Source organism: Emydura macquarii, unplaced genomic scaffold (assembly GCF_026122565.2).
Source record: "Emydura macquarii macquarii isolate MOO-44397 ecotype Brisbane River unplaced genomic scaffold, CSIRO-AGI_Emac_v2 contig_719, whole genome shotgun sequence".
NCBI classification, from domain to species: Eukaryota; Metazoa; Chordata; order Testudines; family Chelidae; genus Emydura; species Emydura macquarii.
In genome coordinates this window covers 13,369,510-13,386,413 of record NW_027130856.1, presented here as the reverse complement: position 1 = coordinate 13,386,413, position 16,904 = coordinate 13,369,510, and the positions used below count along the sequence as shown (strand labels likewise).

The following is a 16,904-nucleotide window of genomic DNA, read 5'->3' as shown; positions in this document are numbered from 1 at the left end:
TTTCAGTGAACAAATTAGGACTGTGGTTCATCCTGGCTCAATTGCACTGGAAAAACAAGTATTTGCTAGCTGCAGCCTGCCAGTTTTTAATCCTAATCTGCCAAATTCTATTGTTTTACCTAAAGAAAAAATGCACCAGCTGTTGAACCAAAAATTCCAGGTGTTCAACACCTCAAAAATGGGTCTCCAGAATGTGGATTCTGCTCAGTGAGTCAGTTTGGAAGCTGCAAGCCAAAAACTGCCAGGCTCCAGCTGGACCCCAGATCCTGCCATGCTCATGTGCTGGGGTTTTCATTGAGGAGCTACTCCACTCTCCTGCTTCACCCAGGCCATAGCTCCCGGGGGAGTTGGGGCAGATCTACTGCACAGCCACCCCACGAAGGACTTTGTGCTGGGACAGAAGGCACCATGTCCCCTGGCCGGTTGTGTACTGGGGGGCAATAGGGGTGCCGGGGCTTTCCCCCTGTTGTGATGATAATACAATGGGGGGGGGGGTCATGCCTAGGCAGCAGCACGTGCCTGTCCTGTGGGCGTACCCTACACTTGAGCAATGAGCATCCTCCTGGCTGGGTCACTCTGGTCTTTGAGGCATATTCCCTGCCCGCCCCCCGCGCGCGCAACGCGACCTCCCCACCAACTCGGCCTGAGGCAGTTTAAACCGGCAGCGTTTCCGTTGGGACTGAACCGGAACGTTCGCTCCGGGCGGGAGGGGGCCGACTCCCCACCCCCACCCTTCTCAGCGCGCCGCACTGCACGCGCTCTTCCCCCTCTGTGCCAAGCACCACGCCAGCTCCTCCCGCGCTCGCGCGTGCCAGCAACCCTGCCGCTTCGCACTGTCCGTCGCAGCAGCTGGCTCAGCCGAGAAGGAAGGCGGGGTGGTGGTGTGCCCCGCACGTCATATCGGCCGCCTCGCTCCCATTGGCTGCCGAGACTCACCAGACTGAGTGTTGTTCCCGGGGCCGCGCGGCGGCTCCCTGCCCGCCCCCCACGGTTCCGAGGGGAGGGGCCGGGGCCGGCTCTCCCTCCGCCTGCAGGGTAGGTCGGGAGCCGGTCACGTGACATCGAGGCTCGCTGCTTATAAACCACCTTTCGTCTGCCCACCGCCGTGGCCGGGCTGGACGGGAGGGAGGCTGAGCGGGGTGCCCGCCCCGGCAGGTGGGAGCCTAGCTGCGGCAGGTAGGTGGGTGACCCGGCAGCTGGGGGCGGGGCGGTGCTCAGCGCCCTTCTTCCTAGCACCGGTACCTTGTGGAGCTGGGAAATGGGGAGCCGCTGTTCCGTCTCCCCAGGGCGGCTCCTCGCCCGCGGGGGGTGGAGGAGGCGAGAACTGCTGCTGCCGCCGCCGCCGGGGTAACGCCGGAGCCTCCTACCGGTGGGCTCTGTGTCGGCCCGGCCCTTCGGGGGCTGAGCGGGGGCCTGGGTCCTCTGCGCTGTCTGCACTTAGGGGAGGCTTGGGGCAGCCGGCCGCGTCCTCCTCCCGCGGTGGATCTGACCTCAGCGTTTGGCCCCTGGTCCATCCCCATCCTCCCTCCAAGCGCTGGCGGAGGCTGGGTAGCTTGTCATCCTGGGGCTGAGGCGGGAGCCCCAGTCGCTGCCTGTCCCCTTGCCCAGCCGGGTTTAGCTCAGTTGACCTTGTTTGTTGAGGTGCTCTCCTTCTTCCCCCCCCCCGTCCACCCAGTCTGACATGCTGTGATAGATGCAAACGCACAGGACTAGATAGCACCATCTGGCCTGTTCTTGGCCCTGCCACAACTTTCCTCTGGCCTTTTGTAAGTTACTTGACTTCAGCGTTTGTGTCTCAATCTATAAAAAAGACTGGGGGTGTTAGGGGATTTAACTGAATTTGAGCTCCTCAAACGATAGGTGCTCTAGAAGTGCGAAGAGTTATTGCATATCTGTCTTTATCTACCTACAGTTGTGCAGGTACACACAAAAGTGCAGAGGATGTAGGCCTGAGTGACTGCCTGCCCCTGCTTTTGGTCACTAATAGGTGCTCTCTCTCTCCTTCTCTTCTCCTCTCTCCTCCCCCCCAGTGTGTTAGGACCCTGAAAGTGAAACCAATGCCCAGATTGGAGAATTGCATCTGGAGTTGTTCCTGCACTGCTCGGGGAAGGCATAAAAACCAACTGGGGAAAACTGCTGCTGGACTGGCTGCCAAGGTGGGCGAGATGCTGAGCTCTTCTGTCTCAAGCTCCCCACTGGCTTTGGTGGGTCATGGAGCACGGACCCCTACCATCTCCAGTCTCCGAAGCAATCCCACTAGCAGCAACAGCAGTCTGAACTTGAATCAACACCTGGTGCAACGAAGCCTGGTGCTCTTTGCTGTGGGTGCTTTCATGGCCCTAGTGTTGAACTTGCTGCAGATACAGAGGAATGTGACTCTGTTCCCTGAGGAAGTCATTGCCACTATCTTCTCCTCTGCCTGGTGGGTGCCCCCTTGCTGTGGGACAGCTGCAGGTGAGTCTCTATAGTTGGTGTGGTGTGGGTGATTTGGTCCGCTGGTACCCCCATGTAGTGTGAGAAGAAAAGCACTGACTGGGGGATGAGGGGTTGTGACCTGCATGTTCTGGAGTTTGGCAGTAGCCACACTTTATATGTATGTAGCTGGCATGACTTTTAGGCTTGGGGAAAAAATAGACTTGGTCCAACTTTTCTCCACATCCAGGAGAAAGAACTAGTTTAATGTCTGGCACTAAGTGCTTCCTGAGCTTAAGCACACCCTTTACAAAGCAGAGGTGCCTCTCTCTTTCAAACTACATTGAGTTTGAGGTATGAATTTGAGGTATGCTTGAGGTATGAATACTCTATTCAGCTGGACTATGTTGCAGCAGCCATGTGTTGAGGGAATAATTGGATACCTCTCTGTAGAGAGTCTTCACAGCCTGTAGAAATCAACTCAACCCTGGAGTACTGGGTTTCTCTCCTGAGAGCCAAGAGGAGCTGTCCCACCTGTTGCAGGGTATTGGGGAACATCCTGGGTGTCCTGGTATCTGGCAGGATTCTGTGAACAGTGTTTGGACCTGGTGCAGCAGCAGGCATGACTCTCATCACTGCTTACTATATGATTGGTTCCCTCTGGAACTGGTGAGTCTGAAGGCTCTGTCACTATTGGCTGGCTGAGTGAACATGCCACAGATAGAGAATCGAAAACAAGGAAGTCACATGTCAGTGGGGGGGGGGAAGCCTGGCTGACTGCCCTGCTCTCTGCCTAGACTAGTGCAACTGCCAGCAGCCACAATTTCAGTAACCACCAGAAACTGAGTTCTTGCAAGCTACAGCACAATCTGTGACAAAACACACAATGAAAATAAGAGGCCTTTGTGCTGTTTAATTGGAACAAACATGGGCAACTGACCTCAGTATTGTCACTAATAATCTGTCCTGCTTTTTCCATACACGCATTATATACAGATGGCACTAGGGAAGAAATGGAGAGGGAGATGCCGGTCAAATTAAAAACACAAAACCAAGAGAAATGTTCCTAGACTTTTTTTAAATCACAAATAGACAAATCTTAAATCAAACCTTCCCCCAGTAGCATTTGCAATCCAAACATTACAGCTTTTCACCTTCCTCACTGTACTAGCACAATGAAACTCTGGCCTGTAGAAGCTTAGAACACTGTGGAAATACCATAACCAGTGAAATGGAGCTCTGCTCTTTAGAATTGTTTTAATAATCTAAGCAAAGCATTATTTGTAACATTGACAAGAAAATGTCTGTCTTAAAAATATACCTTTTTAATTCAGTAGCCCATGAACACATCTAATGCAAGTATAACAGTTACAGCAATTACATACAACTTTACTTTCCAAATCTGGCCGGGTATAAAGTTGTAAACCATCTTATCATTCTTATAAGAACCCTATAGAAATGCAAGGGTTTTTTTAAAACAGACACATATCCACCAATACAAATGGTATAACCACTGATGGACCAGAAGTTGTCTTCAGAAGGACTAAATTGAAGGCTTTCGTTTGAGTTTTGTGTGGTGTGATCTGATCAGACTGTTATCACATACTGAATTTAGGCAAGTTTCTCTACCACTGTATAGTAACAAACACCTAACCAAAGACATTAAATAAAGAGCTTGCAGTATGCTTTTAAATATAAAAGCATAAATTTAATAAGTTAGCTAGTTTTATCTGGCCTTTAGCTGACAAGGAGTTAGTTTATGTAGGTGTTCGTTCAAGTCAATAACTGACTTGTTTAAAGCTGTAGCCATTAACACTGTTTGGACCCCCACACTAAATTGTTTCCAAAGGAAAGTATTTTGCCCCAGAGTGAGCAACATTTGATTGTACAAGAGAGCTTCCTGTTTGGTACAGTATCTATTGATTAGACAAATCTGTTTTTCAACTTGAAATGAATTGTTGCCATGATGATGGTGCAGCTGGCATAATGTTCTGAATAGTCTGAAATACCAGCTTCTAAGCATCTCTTCTAGCCAGCTACAACTAACACTAAAGTACATGGCCAAAAGCATGTGTGAGAAGAGATCAAACAGCCAGAGTAAACTCTGGAAATAGAGGTTACTTTTACCCCTTCTAAGAAACTGCTTTAAAATGTGATGCTACCTAGTCTTGCATGAAGTTCTGCCTGTAGTTACAATGGAATATAACTTTAATTGGTGCTACTGACAGCAGAATTTGGTTCATTTAAGCCTTTATCCTGCTCCTGTTGAAGTCCATAGCAAAATTCCAATTAAAGTAAAGAGTTTAAGGCCAGAAGGATCGCTGGGTCATCTAGTTTGACCTCCTGTGTATCACAGGCCACCCATCTGACCTACATGCCAAACCCAACAGCAGAAATGAGACCAAAGTATTACAACCCACAGTAAACTAGACTGTGCTATAGACAGAGAATAAGAAGGATTCAGGTGCACCAGTGCTTGAGGCCCGCCACAGTGGCAGGGAATGATTAAGTGTGATATAGCCAGATAAGCCTGGAAAGTGACTTTGGGTGGGAGGGGGGGAAGTTTGACTGACCTGGGGAGAAATGCCTTCCTTACCCCACATATGGTGATCAGATAGACCCTGAGCATGTAAGCAAGAACCCATCATCCAAGCACCTGAGAGGAGAGCATGCTCTGTGCCCCCTCAGATCCCTGGCCCCTGCTGTCCAATCCCCAGCTATGGCCATCCCTGATGCGTCAGAGGAAAGAGATTTAAAACAAAACCCTTCCAGAGTACATGTGGGGTGGAGGAATCACTTCCTGACCCTTGCAGGTGTCACGCTGGAATGCTGAAGCATGAGCTTTAGGAACATAAGACAAACTGGAAGTGAGTCCTAGTGCTGTTGAGCCTTGCCACCTCCCATCATAAGCAATCCTAGCATACAATTGCACTCATAAATTTGTCCAGCTCTTAAAACTAAAGTTCACCTTACAACTTCCTTGATTTGAATGGGAACAGAAATGGGCCATTATAATCCAATTAATATTTCAAAGTCTGTGACAGTGATGATCCTGGAATCTTGTGTGACTGGTTGTATTGGCACTTTGTGTTGAGTTGCACAGATGGTAAATCACCCTTTGAAGAAATGTGCCAGTTTGGACAAGTAAGCCATCATCTTGCGCAGGCTCCCTGATGTCACTAACTCATTACAACAAATGAAATGATTGTATGCAAATTAGGTGTACCATAAGGGTAGTGATGGGTTGCATTATCTCTATCACAATGGTCTAGGACTGCTGGCATAGATACACCCAGGCTTTCAGCTACTATAATTGATAAAGTCAAAATGGCTGAACTTAAGAAGTGGATAGTAACAGATAATGAATCCTAGTGATGACTGAATCTTGTAATAGTCTAAACAACAAAAAAAAGCACTGAACCAGGCTTGCAGCTGTTTTTATTGCTTCACGCTGACTCAGATATTCAAGGCTTCAGAGTGACAGTCCTGGAATCTTTTATAGGTAAAGGGGAAGAGTGAGGAGAGAGGAAGATCCCCTGCCCATGGTTTAACTTCAGGCAGGTATTTATGGTCCTGATTCAGTGTTGATTGACTTCAGTGGACTTTGGATCAGGCCCAGTCATAGGAGTGACTGATTTATAGGTTTCTTATTTAGTTGTCACTGGAAGGTGCCTTGGCTATACTGAACTCTTGAAAGTAAAGGAATATTCTGCTCCTCACTATTAAATTTTCAGTTATGTCTTATGTTGTGACTTACTTTGCATCTATTCAGCTGGATACACATTACATAATGTCAGAGTATGAACTGTGTACTACGTGGGAGAAGGGGATATGAAAGTCTGACTATGCAGCATTGTTTCAAAGGTTCCAACACAATACTTACAGAAGTGGTGGTTAACATTTAATATCTCAGCATAGCCCCTCTTATCTGTTGCCTGATACAGTTGACTTGGATGTAATCATATAAAGTGATATGAGTCTTTGACTGCTTAGAAGGCTTTGCCATGCACACATTTGCCAAACTAATATTGAAATCTTAATTGTATAAATGCTATGTACAAGCTGTCTCATTTCATTCTCTTACAGCTGTTGTTGGCCTGCTGTACCCCTGTATTGACAGTCATCTTGGAGAACCACACAAATTCAAGAGAGAATGGGCCAGTGTAATGCGATGTATAGCAGTTTTTGTTGGTATTAACCATGCAAGTGCTGTATCCTTGAACTAATTGACTTTTTTGTGTGTTTATTTAAATGTTAATTATAATGAACCACAGTAACAGTGGTTGTGTTAAGAGTCTCTTCCCATTCATGCTTGAGTGAGTTGCACAGATAAGACTTAATGCTAATGGGAGAGACATGGTCCTAGCTTACACAACAGTTTAATAACCGGTATCTATTCAAGTATGTAATTGTAAAATGGAACAGATGCTCATCTGTCAATTGTTTTTTAGAACTCATGCCAATTGAACTGAGGTAACAGTTAAACTTAGATACAACCTTTTTGCTACTAGAATGAGCAATAAAGAGAAGTTTCTCACCTATGCAAACAATGGCCTCAGAAGTTACTGGTAGTCACTATTCCTGATGGATGCTCATTATACTCAAATTCTTAAAATAGTTTTTCTAGGAGAAAACTTAAATCCATAGGAAGGAGGGAAAGGTCTTGGTTTCTAGGCCAAAACTTTTTAAAAAAAGTGGCCATTAAATTGGGATTCCTTAATCTTTGGGTGCTTGATATAAACAGTCTTATCCTGATCATCATGGCTTAAGTGCTTAAAATTCCAAGTAAATCAATAGGCTCTCTGTAAATCAGCTCCAGGGTATCTCCATTTGCCATCCAGAATCAGTGATCATTCTGAAACTTTCAACTTTCATTTCTTGATGTCTACATGAGATATTAAAATGTTAGTCTGAAATCTTTTTCTGTGACTAAAATCTCTAAACAATTGTCCTTAACTTTCTTGTCAGAAACTGGATTTTGCAAATAATGTTCAGCTGTCTTTGACTCTAGCAGCCTTGTCATTGGGCCTTTGGTGGACATTTGATCGTTCAAGAAGTGGTCTTGGTCTTGGAATTACAATAGCCTTTCTAGCCACTCTGATCACTCAATTTCTTGTATACAATGGTGTTTATCAGTAAGTATACACATTCAAAACTTCACACTTCATTTTTTATAAAATCTGAAAATTACAAAACTTCAAATATAAAGCAAAATAATGAACTTTCAAACCTAGAGAATATAAACAAGTGTAATGCACTATTTCTAAAACAAAAGCAGGGCCACCCATATTAGGACAAAAATAGTGGCATTGCAGCATGCTGCCATATAGGATCAAAGTCTTGATTGTTAGGTCTTGAAGAATATTGTGGCAGGGAGGAGAATCTCAGACCCTTGGTGAAGTGACAAGTCCTCTTCTCCCTAGCGCCCTCTCACATCTCCTCCCCCGCCCCCCGCCCCCCCCCATCTGACCCTGAAGTACCATTCCCTCCCTCCAGGTGGAGGGAATGAGGATTATTTCCTCCTGTTACCACCTTTTTGGTGTGTGGTGGGGGAGGGAGGGAGGATTACACATACTACTGTTTATGCTTCTATATAAGACAACGAAGATGGAAATGTAGTATCTCTTTAACTAGTATCTAATAACTAATTTTTGTTTACCTTAGGTATACATCGCCAGATTTTCTTTACATCCGTTCTTGGCTTCCATGTATATTTTTCTCAGGAGGCGTGACTGTAGGAAACATAGGACGACAACTGGCCATGGTAACTGTAATTAGCATTTGGGTGTTTAAAAGGGAAGCATTCTTCATAGATATTTTGTCCATGGAAACTGTGCCTGTAAGAACATGATTCATGAACTGACTAATAAACCCTATAAAACCTTCTCCCAAGGGCTGAAACTTGAGCATAGCAATCTGGCGCATTGCCACTGGGATGGAATTCTGTAGTAGTCATTAGCACTAGGCTGTCCTTTTTCTCCAAATCGGAGCTCTTCCAGTGGCAGTTGGTATACTGGGAATAACCAGCCTAGTTGAAATTTTAGTGTTGTAAAGTGCAGGACCACAGGAAAGATTCTGATTCACCTCCACTGACTGGTCTCCTTAACACCTAAGGAGACCAGAAGTTGAGTGGAGGTGGAAGGTAAAAAGACACTGGAGAGGAAACTGGTTTTTAAATTCGGTTTGGTATTTCATAAAAATGTTGCCCTATATAGCTATATATTCCTTCATCCTAGTATGAAAATGTATGGTGTCTTCCCCTCACTAACAGGTAGCTTAAGGCCTGCTTCTGCATAACTAGATTTTCACACATCAAGAGATTGTATATGCTGGATAATAGCCTCATACTTTGCTTTCTTTACATCTATTTAAGAACCAAGTTTCTACTATAGCGATATTTAACAGTTAAAATATATTCTCTTGCCTGTGGCTTGCACATCATCTTAAAACCTGCTTGTCAAATGCAGTCAGATACGGAGGGATGGTCACAATTAATACTGTATTGACTTGGCTTCATTCTCCTTAGCCACAGTTCCCTGCTCTTGGAAAGCCTTTTCCAATTGACTATCTTTGCTACCTTGCAGTGCTGCTGTGATTGAGGTATATAACATCTCCCATAAGTGGGGCGCACAGAGGCTTTCAAATACTTGAAATGTCAGGCTCAACATTCAAGATTTTAGTAAAGGAGTAGAGGAAGCTGCTGAATGGCCTCTGTGCACTAAAAGTAGGTGAAGCTCTAATATATGTAGCTTCTGTGAATACAACAGGCCTCTTATCGCATCCCTTCTACCCCAGCTCTCCCCAAGACAGTGCTGGAAAACTATTGTCCTTCTGATGTGAATCGGGTCATAGTTCAACACCCCTTATAATGTGCTTTGCTACTGAGGTGTTGAACTTGACCAATCACATCCATGCTATTGGGACTGTTCTCAGCAGTGGTTTGCAGAAAAGCGGCGTTGGGAAGATGGGAGAGAAGGGGTCAAACAATGTCAAACATGAATTTCTTTAGTCTACACAGTTCCATGGTTCCTGTTACTGAACTAATGATGCAGTCTTGCAGAAAAGAGGGAGGTAGAAAATGAAAGCATAGTGGAGGTCACTTCCCTTTAGAATGTTGGGGCAAAATTTGAAGCTACTGTTCTATGACACCTGGTCATGAAAGTCCCATGGCTATGTGTTAACACTCTCAAACTTTTCAGTCAGTATCAAAGTTTGCATGAATGCACTTTTTCACTTCCAAGACCATCAATATCATTTTAAAAACCAATAATACTGTCTGCATATTTTCTGGTTAAGATAAGATGCTGAACACACCTCAGATGAATAGGAAGAAGCAAGTGGTTCTAAAGAGGTGCATGTAGCATTGGTTCTTTAGAGTGGTAAGAAATCTAAAGCCCACACAGATCTCTCCACTATCTCCCTGCTTTAAGTTCAGAACTCTGGAGTTGCAACTGGCACCTCTGTAATAAAGGCTATACAGATGTTGCTAGTCTATTGCATGCTGCCTGGTGCAGCAACTTTATTTACCATACTTGCAGTGATAAAGGAAGTTGCTTGTTTGTCTTTGATCTACCCCATCCCAAAGTCTGGACAAACTGCAGATATATCTAGGAGAGTCTCCCTTCACACTGGTAATACTAATTAATTGGCAATGCTAACTAATTACAGAATTAGGTAGAGTTAATTCTGAATTTTTTCCTGACAAAGTTCAAGAAAGGAAGGACAAAACTTGACAGATGTGTTGCTGGGGAGTTACTGTAACAAATAAGGATCCCTTATTGCTCTGTTTTTATTTTCCACTGGGATGATCTGGAAAATCCTGTTTTTGCAAAAACAAACTTTCTGCATGAAAACTTGAATTTTTCCCAAATTCTATTTTATTTTCTATTGGGGGGGGGAATCAAAATGACTGTCCACCTGGAAAGTATTTGTCAATTTCACTCCCTTCAGGGAGAAGTGAAATTAAAAAGTAGCCTTCTAGGCAGCCAGCCAGCAAGCTAAAAATTCCATTGTGGTTCTCCAAAAGCAGAAATTTTCTGGAAATTGCTTCCTTTGAAAATATATTAACTTTTTGATAAATGTGAAACATTTAGTGAAACAAATGTGAAACGTATTTCCAGCCAGCTCTTTCAAATTTGAGGAATCCATTATCACTACACGTTGTCAGGAGAAAATGCAGAGGGATAAATTGAATGCAAGTGTGTAATCTATTCAACTATATCATAACTCAGATCATCCAAAAGCATTCATCTTCTGTAGATCCTCTGTGGATCACGGGACACTTAACAGACTTACAGTAAACAAGGGTGGGAGAAGATACAATAGTGTAGTTTTAAACAAAACCTTAACAAATTGGTGTAAGTTTGTAAGTCTTCTCCTAAGCTGCTATCTAGGCAGTGAGCCAGTTGAAAGTTCCTGAAATCATACAAATACTAGATAGATGCTTAAAACAAAAAGCTGTACACTTGAGTTTTTAGTGGAAGAAAAGTTGCATTGTTTGCCATCTCTCCTACTCTTGCACTCTGAAGAAATACAATGACCTTCATAAAAGTGATTTTAAATATAAGCTGCCATGTGACCTGCTGAGGAGGTGTACAACCCATGTGACTATCAACTGCCACATACATCGACACTATAAGGCGTGTTCTCCACTAACCAGATTGCTGTATTGCATGCAATACATGAGAGGAAAGGCTTGATTTTTGCCATCGTCTTTCACATGGTCTAGTCACTTATGAGAAATTCTACCAGATCAGAAAAGTAGCGTTTTATACCTACTTTGCTTAGGTATATATGACTAGACGAGGAGCATAGCAGTGGTGGAGAATCCAGTCCAGTAATGTAAGGCTTCAGCTGTCTAGAGGGCAGAATTGTTCCCTTCTACACTTCCTATCTGATTACTGTATATGACTTGTTGTAGAAGGGTATCTTTTTCCCCACTGTATATATTTTATCTGGTGAACAGATTGAGGCAGCTCTAGCTTTCTGATTACTGGACTCCAGAGGATTTAAACTTGTGCAGTATTATAGTTAAACCTGGAGACAACCTGGTAGCAGGCAAAGCACCCTGCATGGAGGATACAACCACCCATGCTTTCTCTTAATTAGGCAGTAGTGTGCCTTCCAAAGAGAAGCTGCTGCTACCATCAGCTCTGTTTGCCCAACATGACATCTGAAGCTAATCACGTTAATGAAGTGGATGGTAAAGGCTCCATTTTTGTATTGTTCTCACCATTAAAGGACAGCAAAGGGACTGGGAGAAATTAAAAATGCACCCCACATGTCTTGTATTTAGTATGACTGGACTTCTAGTTAAAGTTGGGAAAAATGCAGGATGCTACACAACAAAATATAGTCAGTTGTCTACAGCATCTGTGATTTTAACCTACAGCTAAATACTGGGTGTGAAACCCAGGCTCTACTGAAGTCAACAGTAACAGTGTTTTCCTCTTTGGTTTATCCTCTTTATGTTGTAAAAAGTAAACATTACTGTAGCACTGTTCTGGGTGAATTATTCATTCATTTTTAAAATAAGACAGTCCATGACTATGCAAAGTCCAACTAAGACCCCTTCCTGGTTCTATCGACACAAATTAACACTGAGATAATAGTTCATCTCAAACATCTTCTCTAGTCTTGACCGCTCCTATGGCTCTTCCTGCTGGATTACTAACTTCACACCCTAGTTTAGCTCTAGAGATCCTATCTGACCTCCTTTATATTTGATTGAGGGTAAATCAACCCTCAGACTCAGAGCCCTACCATGATTACTGCCTGCTAACAGGGTGGATGATTTCAGTCAAACACAGATTTTTCTCAGTAAACCATTTTTAAAAGCGTAATAAGATGCATATGCAGTGCAGGTCATCCTATACTTCCATCACTTGACTGCTGTGGCCCAGCACACCAACAGTTGACCGTTGCATAATGAACATAACCTAGAATGTTTTTGCTTACTAGGGGTTTCTATTGAGAGAAACTTCACTTTCTTCCTGTAATTAAGTAGATTCCTCTTTTTGCCGATACCACCTCCTTTGAAAGTCCTATGTCAGACATGACATGAAAGTCTGGCTTTTTGTTCATCGTGCAAGCTGTCTCTATTTTGTGACTGTTGCAACAGCAACATGTGACTGTATGACAGAGGTTCCATAACTGCAGTTCCCTCTAATAGGGCTTTTGGCCATAGATAGCTGTTCCTGTTTGCTTATTGAAAACAATAGCACTTCTGTTTTGAGTACCACTGGTTATGCATCAGATATTTTTGACTAGACAGTACTTTGTTAAAGGCCTAAAATAGTGTAGGTCCTAGTTATGCCTGAGAACACCGACTGACTGAGCCTTACCTTGATAAGCACGTGTACTGAGCTGCTACCAGTCTTACAGGGAGCCCACCATTGCATCTTAATGTGGCACGTATCTGGGCTGTGCTAGTGTCTAGCCTGATGAATCCAATCCCATTTTGCATCCCTCCCTTAAAACAAACAAAAAAGCCCTCCAGAACAAATTAATCCCTGGCATAAACAAGTGCAATGGGAATTTCACTTACTTTAGCCAGGGCTGAATTTGGTCCCTTTCCTCCAAAAGTGTGGGTTCATCTTGCACATAGCTTGTGTGAAAACATATTCATTGGTCATTGTCACTAACCAAGGTTGTAAGCTCTCCTAGGGAAAGGATTCTATCTTTATTTGTACAGCACCTAACACAGTAGGGATCTGATCCCCCTAACAGATTTTTTTTTGGTGCTAGTGTAAGTTTGTGTAGGAGACCTTATTAAACTTCCCCCATAAAAATAACTTTGTAGGGTCCTTGTCTCACTTGTTGGAAAGTGTGTGAAATAGAGAACTACAGGAAGAGGATGTACTCCTGGTTAGCATGCTGAATGTCACCCTGGAGAATTGGATTCTATCCTAGCATCTGCAACAGTTTGTAATGCTCAGCAAGTGACTTAAACCCAACTTCACAGTTCTTACAGCATAGATTTGAAAGATAAACATCTTAGAGAATGCTAAATAATGTTTCCCTGCTGTTTTGTGAGATCTGCTCCAAGGTACCTGATCATGCCATGAGTTGTGGTCTTTCTTGACATGAGTTGTTTCAAGCCCCAGTTGGAAATCAGAAAGCAGACTTAAGAAAAAATGGGGGAGAGTCTACTCCAATGGGAACTAGTGTCAAACATTACAATATTAAAATAGAAGTCAATAAATCAGTTTTGATAATGAGCAAATGTCAATGAGATTCATAAAAATGAACACACCTAACTGGGAGCAAAAGCAGATTTGGTGCATTTGATTAGTCTTCCGTTGGGTTGAACTGATTTGCAATCTATTATATGGATACTTCCATTGTCAAAACTTCTGTAGACTGGCATATGTGGCCCCAGTTCAGGAAAGTACTTACTACTGAAGTCCGTGGGATTTAAGTGCAGGTACATGCTTAAATTAAAGCAGAATTGTTCTCCTTAATTAAAGATGGATGAATGTCTCCCAGATTGGGGTCTGCATGACTAGCTATGATGCTGTATTAAAACTGAGGAGTTCAGTTCATTTGGGTAGATTGATCTCTGGTCAAAGTTCTGAAGTATTGTTTTGGGCGCTTATTCTAAATGCTACTTATTAAACTTCATTTCTGTAAGTATCAATATGTAGTACTTACAGTTGAAGTTTCAAGATGAAACTTGGCTGTACAAAGGCGAAAAATATCCTCCCCATTTTCAGATGGGGGAAGCTAAGGCACAGAGGTGAAGTGCCTTGTCCAAAATCACTCAGCACATCACTGGCAGAGCCCAGATTAGAACCCAGATCTTCTAACGCCCAGCCAGTAACCCATATACTGGTCCAAATTTGTTTGTCAATAATTTCTAAAAATACAGAAAATCTTTAGTACGGTAATGTGTACCTTACTACATATGATGTTACGCAACAATAAAATGCATTGTGTACTGTATTAATCACACTTTTTTTTTTTTTTTTTAAACCACAGGGTATTCCTGAGAAACCACATACTGATTAGATCCTTGGAGCAAAAGACGATGCCAGTATGAAAACAAAATTAAGAAGATGCGTTCTTGTTTTTGACTGAGGATTATTTTTTCTAAATCTCTCTGGGTTCACTGCATAAATGACTTGTGAAAAATATTAATCCATTTTAGAATAGCCAAGTGAAATTAACTGCTTATCTTGAAATCTTACCTTGATTTACTGCATAAGCATTTGCGTCTGGCTGTTCTCCGGAAGAATTTCACATCAAGTTACATACAACAGTTCTGGCTAGGTGGCAGTTTTCCAATTACTAGATTCCAATTTAAGTTATTGAAGCAGCTGCCATATTTCAAAGCCATGAAACTAAAATTTAATTACAAGCTCTTGTATCAGTGCCCAAAGGAAGTAGATTGATGGTGCTTAAAAAAGGTGAAGTATGGTTTAATAGGAATAGTATTTATCCAAATTTTTTTTTAAAAGGGTTGTTTAAAAATAAGTGATTTAAATTGAATTAAAAGCATTAGTGCAATGCTTTGAGTTGTATGAAGGAATCATATTTTTAATGATGCATTACACTTTTGAAGTCACTTAGTATAGAATCTATGAATCACTTCAGAACAATAGGTGAACACTATAGACAATCTTGTTCAAAGCAAACTGCATGAAACCAATAAAAGCCCCAATTTTGATAGTTTCATTACGGTTCATCTGTCACTCTTATCTGTATCTTGTAGTCAGACAAATAGGACCAAAATCTGGGCCTGGTTCAATAGGCACATGCTTAAGTACCTTAACTTTAAGCATGGGAATACACTTCCTTAAATTTGGGTGTATACTTCCATATTTTACTAAATCTGGGCCTCCGATATGCTGAGCACCTGTCATCCAACTGCTACTAGTGGGAATTGCAGGTGCTCAGAATTTGACCCACAGCTTCTATTAAAGTCAATAAAAACTTGCATTTATTTCCTTGAGTTGAATCAGGCCCTATAAAGGGCAGATTGAGTCTGATCTTGCTTCCACTTTAGTCAATAAGAATTTTGACCTGGGTTCAATCGAAGCACAAGTGGACCAGGAGTGTCCCTTACTATTTAATAAATGAAGCATAGTTATTAGGTCATTTCTTGGTTCAATTTTTTGAAGAGAGATCACTATTTTTTCCACAACCCTATAAAACTTGCAATCTGTGATTGCCTTGTATAAAAAAAATAGTGCTTATGTCACTACATTAAACATTAGGTGTTCCTAAATATTTAGTTCTAGTAAGCACAATGTATACATTTAATAGCTTAGACCGCAGTAGACCTAAATAGCAAGTATTAGGTCTTAAAATTTAAGTGCAATGTATAATAAAATCTGAGCCTTGTATTCTCTTCAATATTCATTATTTCTTATGAGATATTAAAGAGATGGGTTCTGAGTTCATTTCAATGCTTCATGGAGGAAAAATTCAGCAATAATTTAACTAGTAAAGTTAGCTTATTGTTGTCCCTTCATTGAACCCAAACTTTTAGAAATACTCCAGTTTTGTGGTTGATGTACACTTTTATGAATTTGCCTTTTAGTATTATGCAATATTTTGTTCATGTCTAATCTTATGTAGCTTCAGATCTAGCCTGTCGCATCTGTTTAGAGGCTGAGCCATCAGCAAAAGAGACATTGAGACTAAACAGTGTTCATGATTTTATTTCCTTTTTGAGGGAAATATTAATACTTCGGTGCAGAATTCAAAATCCTGAATTTGAGGAGTAGGAAATAACCTTTGTGCTAGTCTTCAAGCTGAAGGCAATTTCACTTTAGTTTATCTTAAACTGAGCCCAGTTCTGATCTTGCTTTACTGTGAATCAGGAACTTCATTTGCTTCAATGGAATTACATTGGTATAAGGGTCTTCTACTACAAATTTTATAATCGGAATAACTGTATTGATATGGATAGTCAAATTAAGCTCAGTAGACTACTGAAAAAGTATGTGCATAAGTGTTTGCAAGATCAATCCTGGGATCAGGATTGAGTTAATTCATTCAATAAAATGGCTGACTGTGCTATTTGGAAAAACCTGTTTAAGCTTAAATGTTACCATTGTCAACACCTAAATAACACCAGATGTATTAAAGGGGACAATGAGCTGTAAATATATTTGATCAACACAGCAGTAAGTATTTAAGGTTTATTTCTAAAGGACAAACTAAATCTGTATGTGTTAGAAATAATGCAGCCAAAAATGTAAGTCAAAAGTTCAATTTTGCCAATACTTCTAAGTATATTAACCAAAGTGATCAGTTGTGGGAGAGAACAAAATTTGCACTATTCAAGATATGAACACTTAAATTCTCATTCTTACTGATAAGTTTTCAACAGTGTGTTTGGTTTGACCTTTTTACTATTAAAAGTTTAAGACCAAGTGACTTAATCTTTGTGGATTTTCTTTAAGAAAAATGAGACTAACCTGATAGCAGTTCAGTCATGCATTCTAACTGGCAGAAAGTACTACATCTAACACAAAGCCTTTTAA

At 41.9% G+C, this 16,904-nt stretch overlaps 1 protein-coding gene across 2 annotated transcripts; it reads left to right on the top strand.

Moving 5' to 3' along the window:
- The first annotated feature begins 1,079 nt into the window (after positions 1 to 1,079).
- INSIG1 (insulin induced gene 1) lies at positions 1,080 to 16,797 on the top strand. Of its 2 annotated transcripts, XM_067542723.1 has the most exons (6): positions 1,080 to 1,176; positions 2,031 to 2,454; positions 6,499 to 6,623; positions 7,381 to 7,547; positions 8,077 to 8,176; positions 14,392 to 16,797. In XM_067542723.1, exons 2-6 carry the CDS (start codon positions 2,058 to 2,060, stop codon positions 14,419 to 14,421), a joined length of 819 nt encoding a protein of 272 aa, XP_067398824.1. In that variant the 5' UTR covers positions 1,080 to 1,176; positions 2,031 to 2,057; the 3' UTR covers positions 14,422 to 16,797. The 2 variants fall into 2 exon arrangements, with proteins under 2 accessions (XP_067398824.1, XP_067398823.1); XM_067542722.1 differs by lacking the exon at positions 14,392 to 16,797 and having other exon boundaries at positions 1,081 to 1,176; positions 8,077 to 8,298.
- The last annotated feature ends 107 nt before the right edge of the window (positions 16,798 to 16,904 follow it).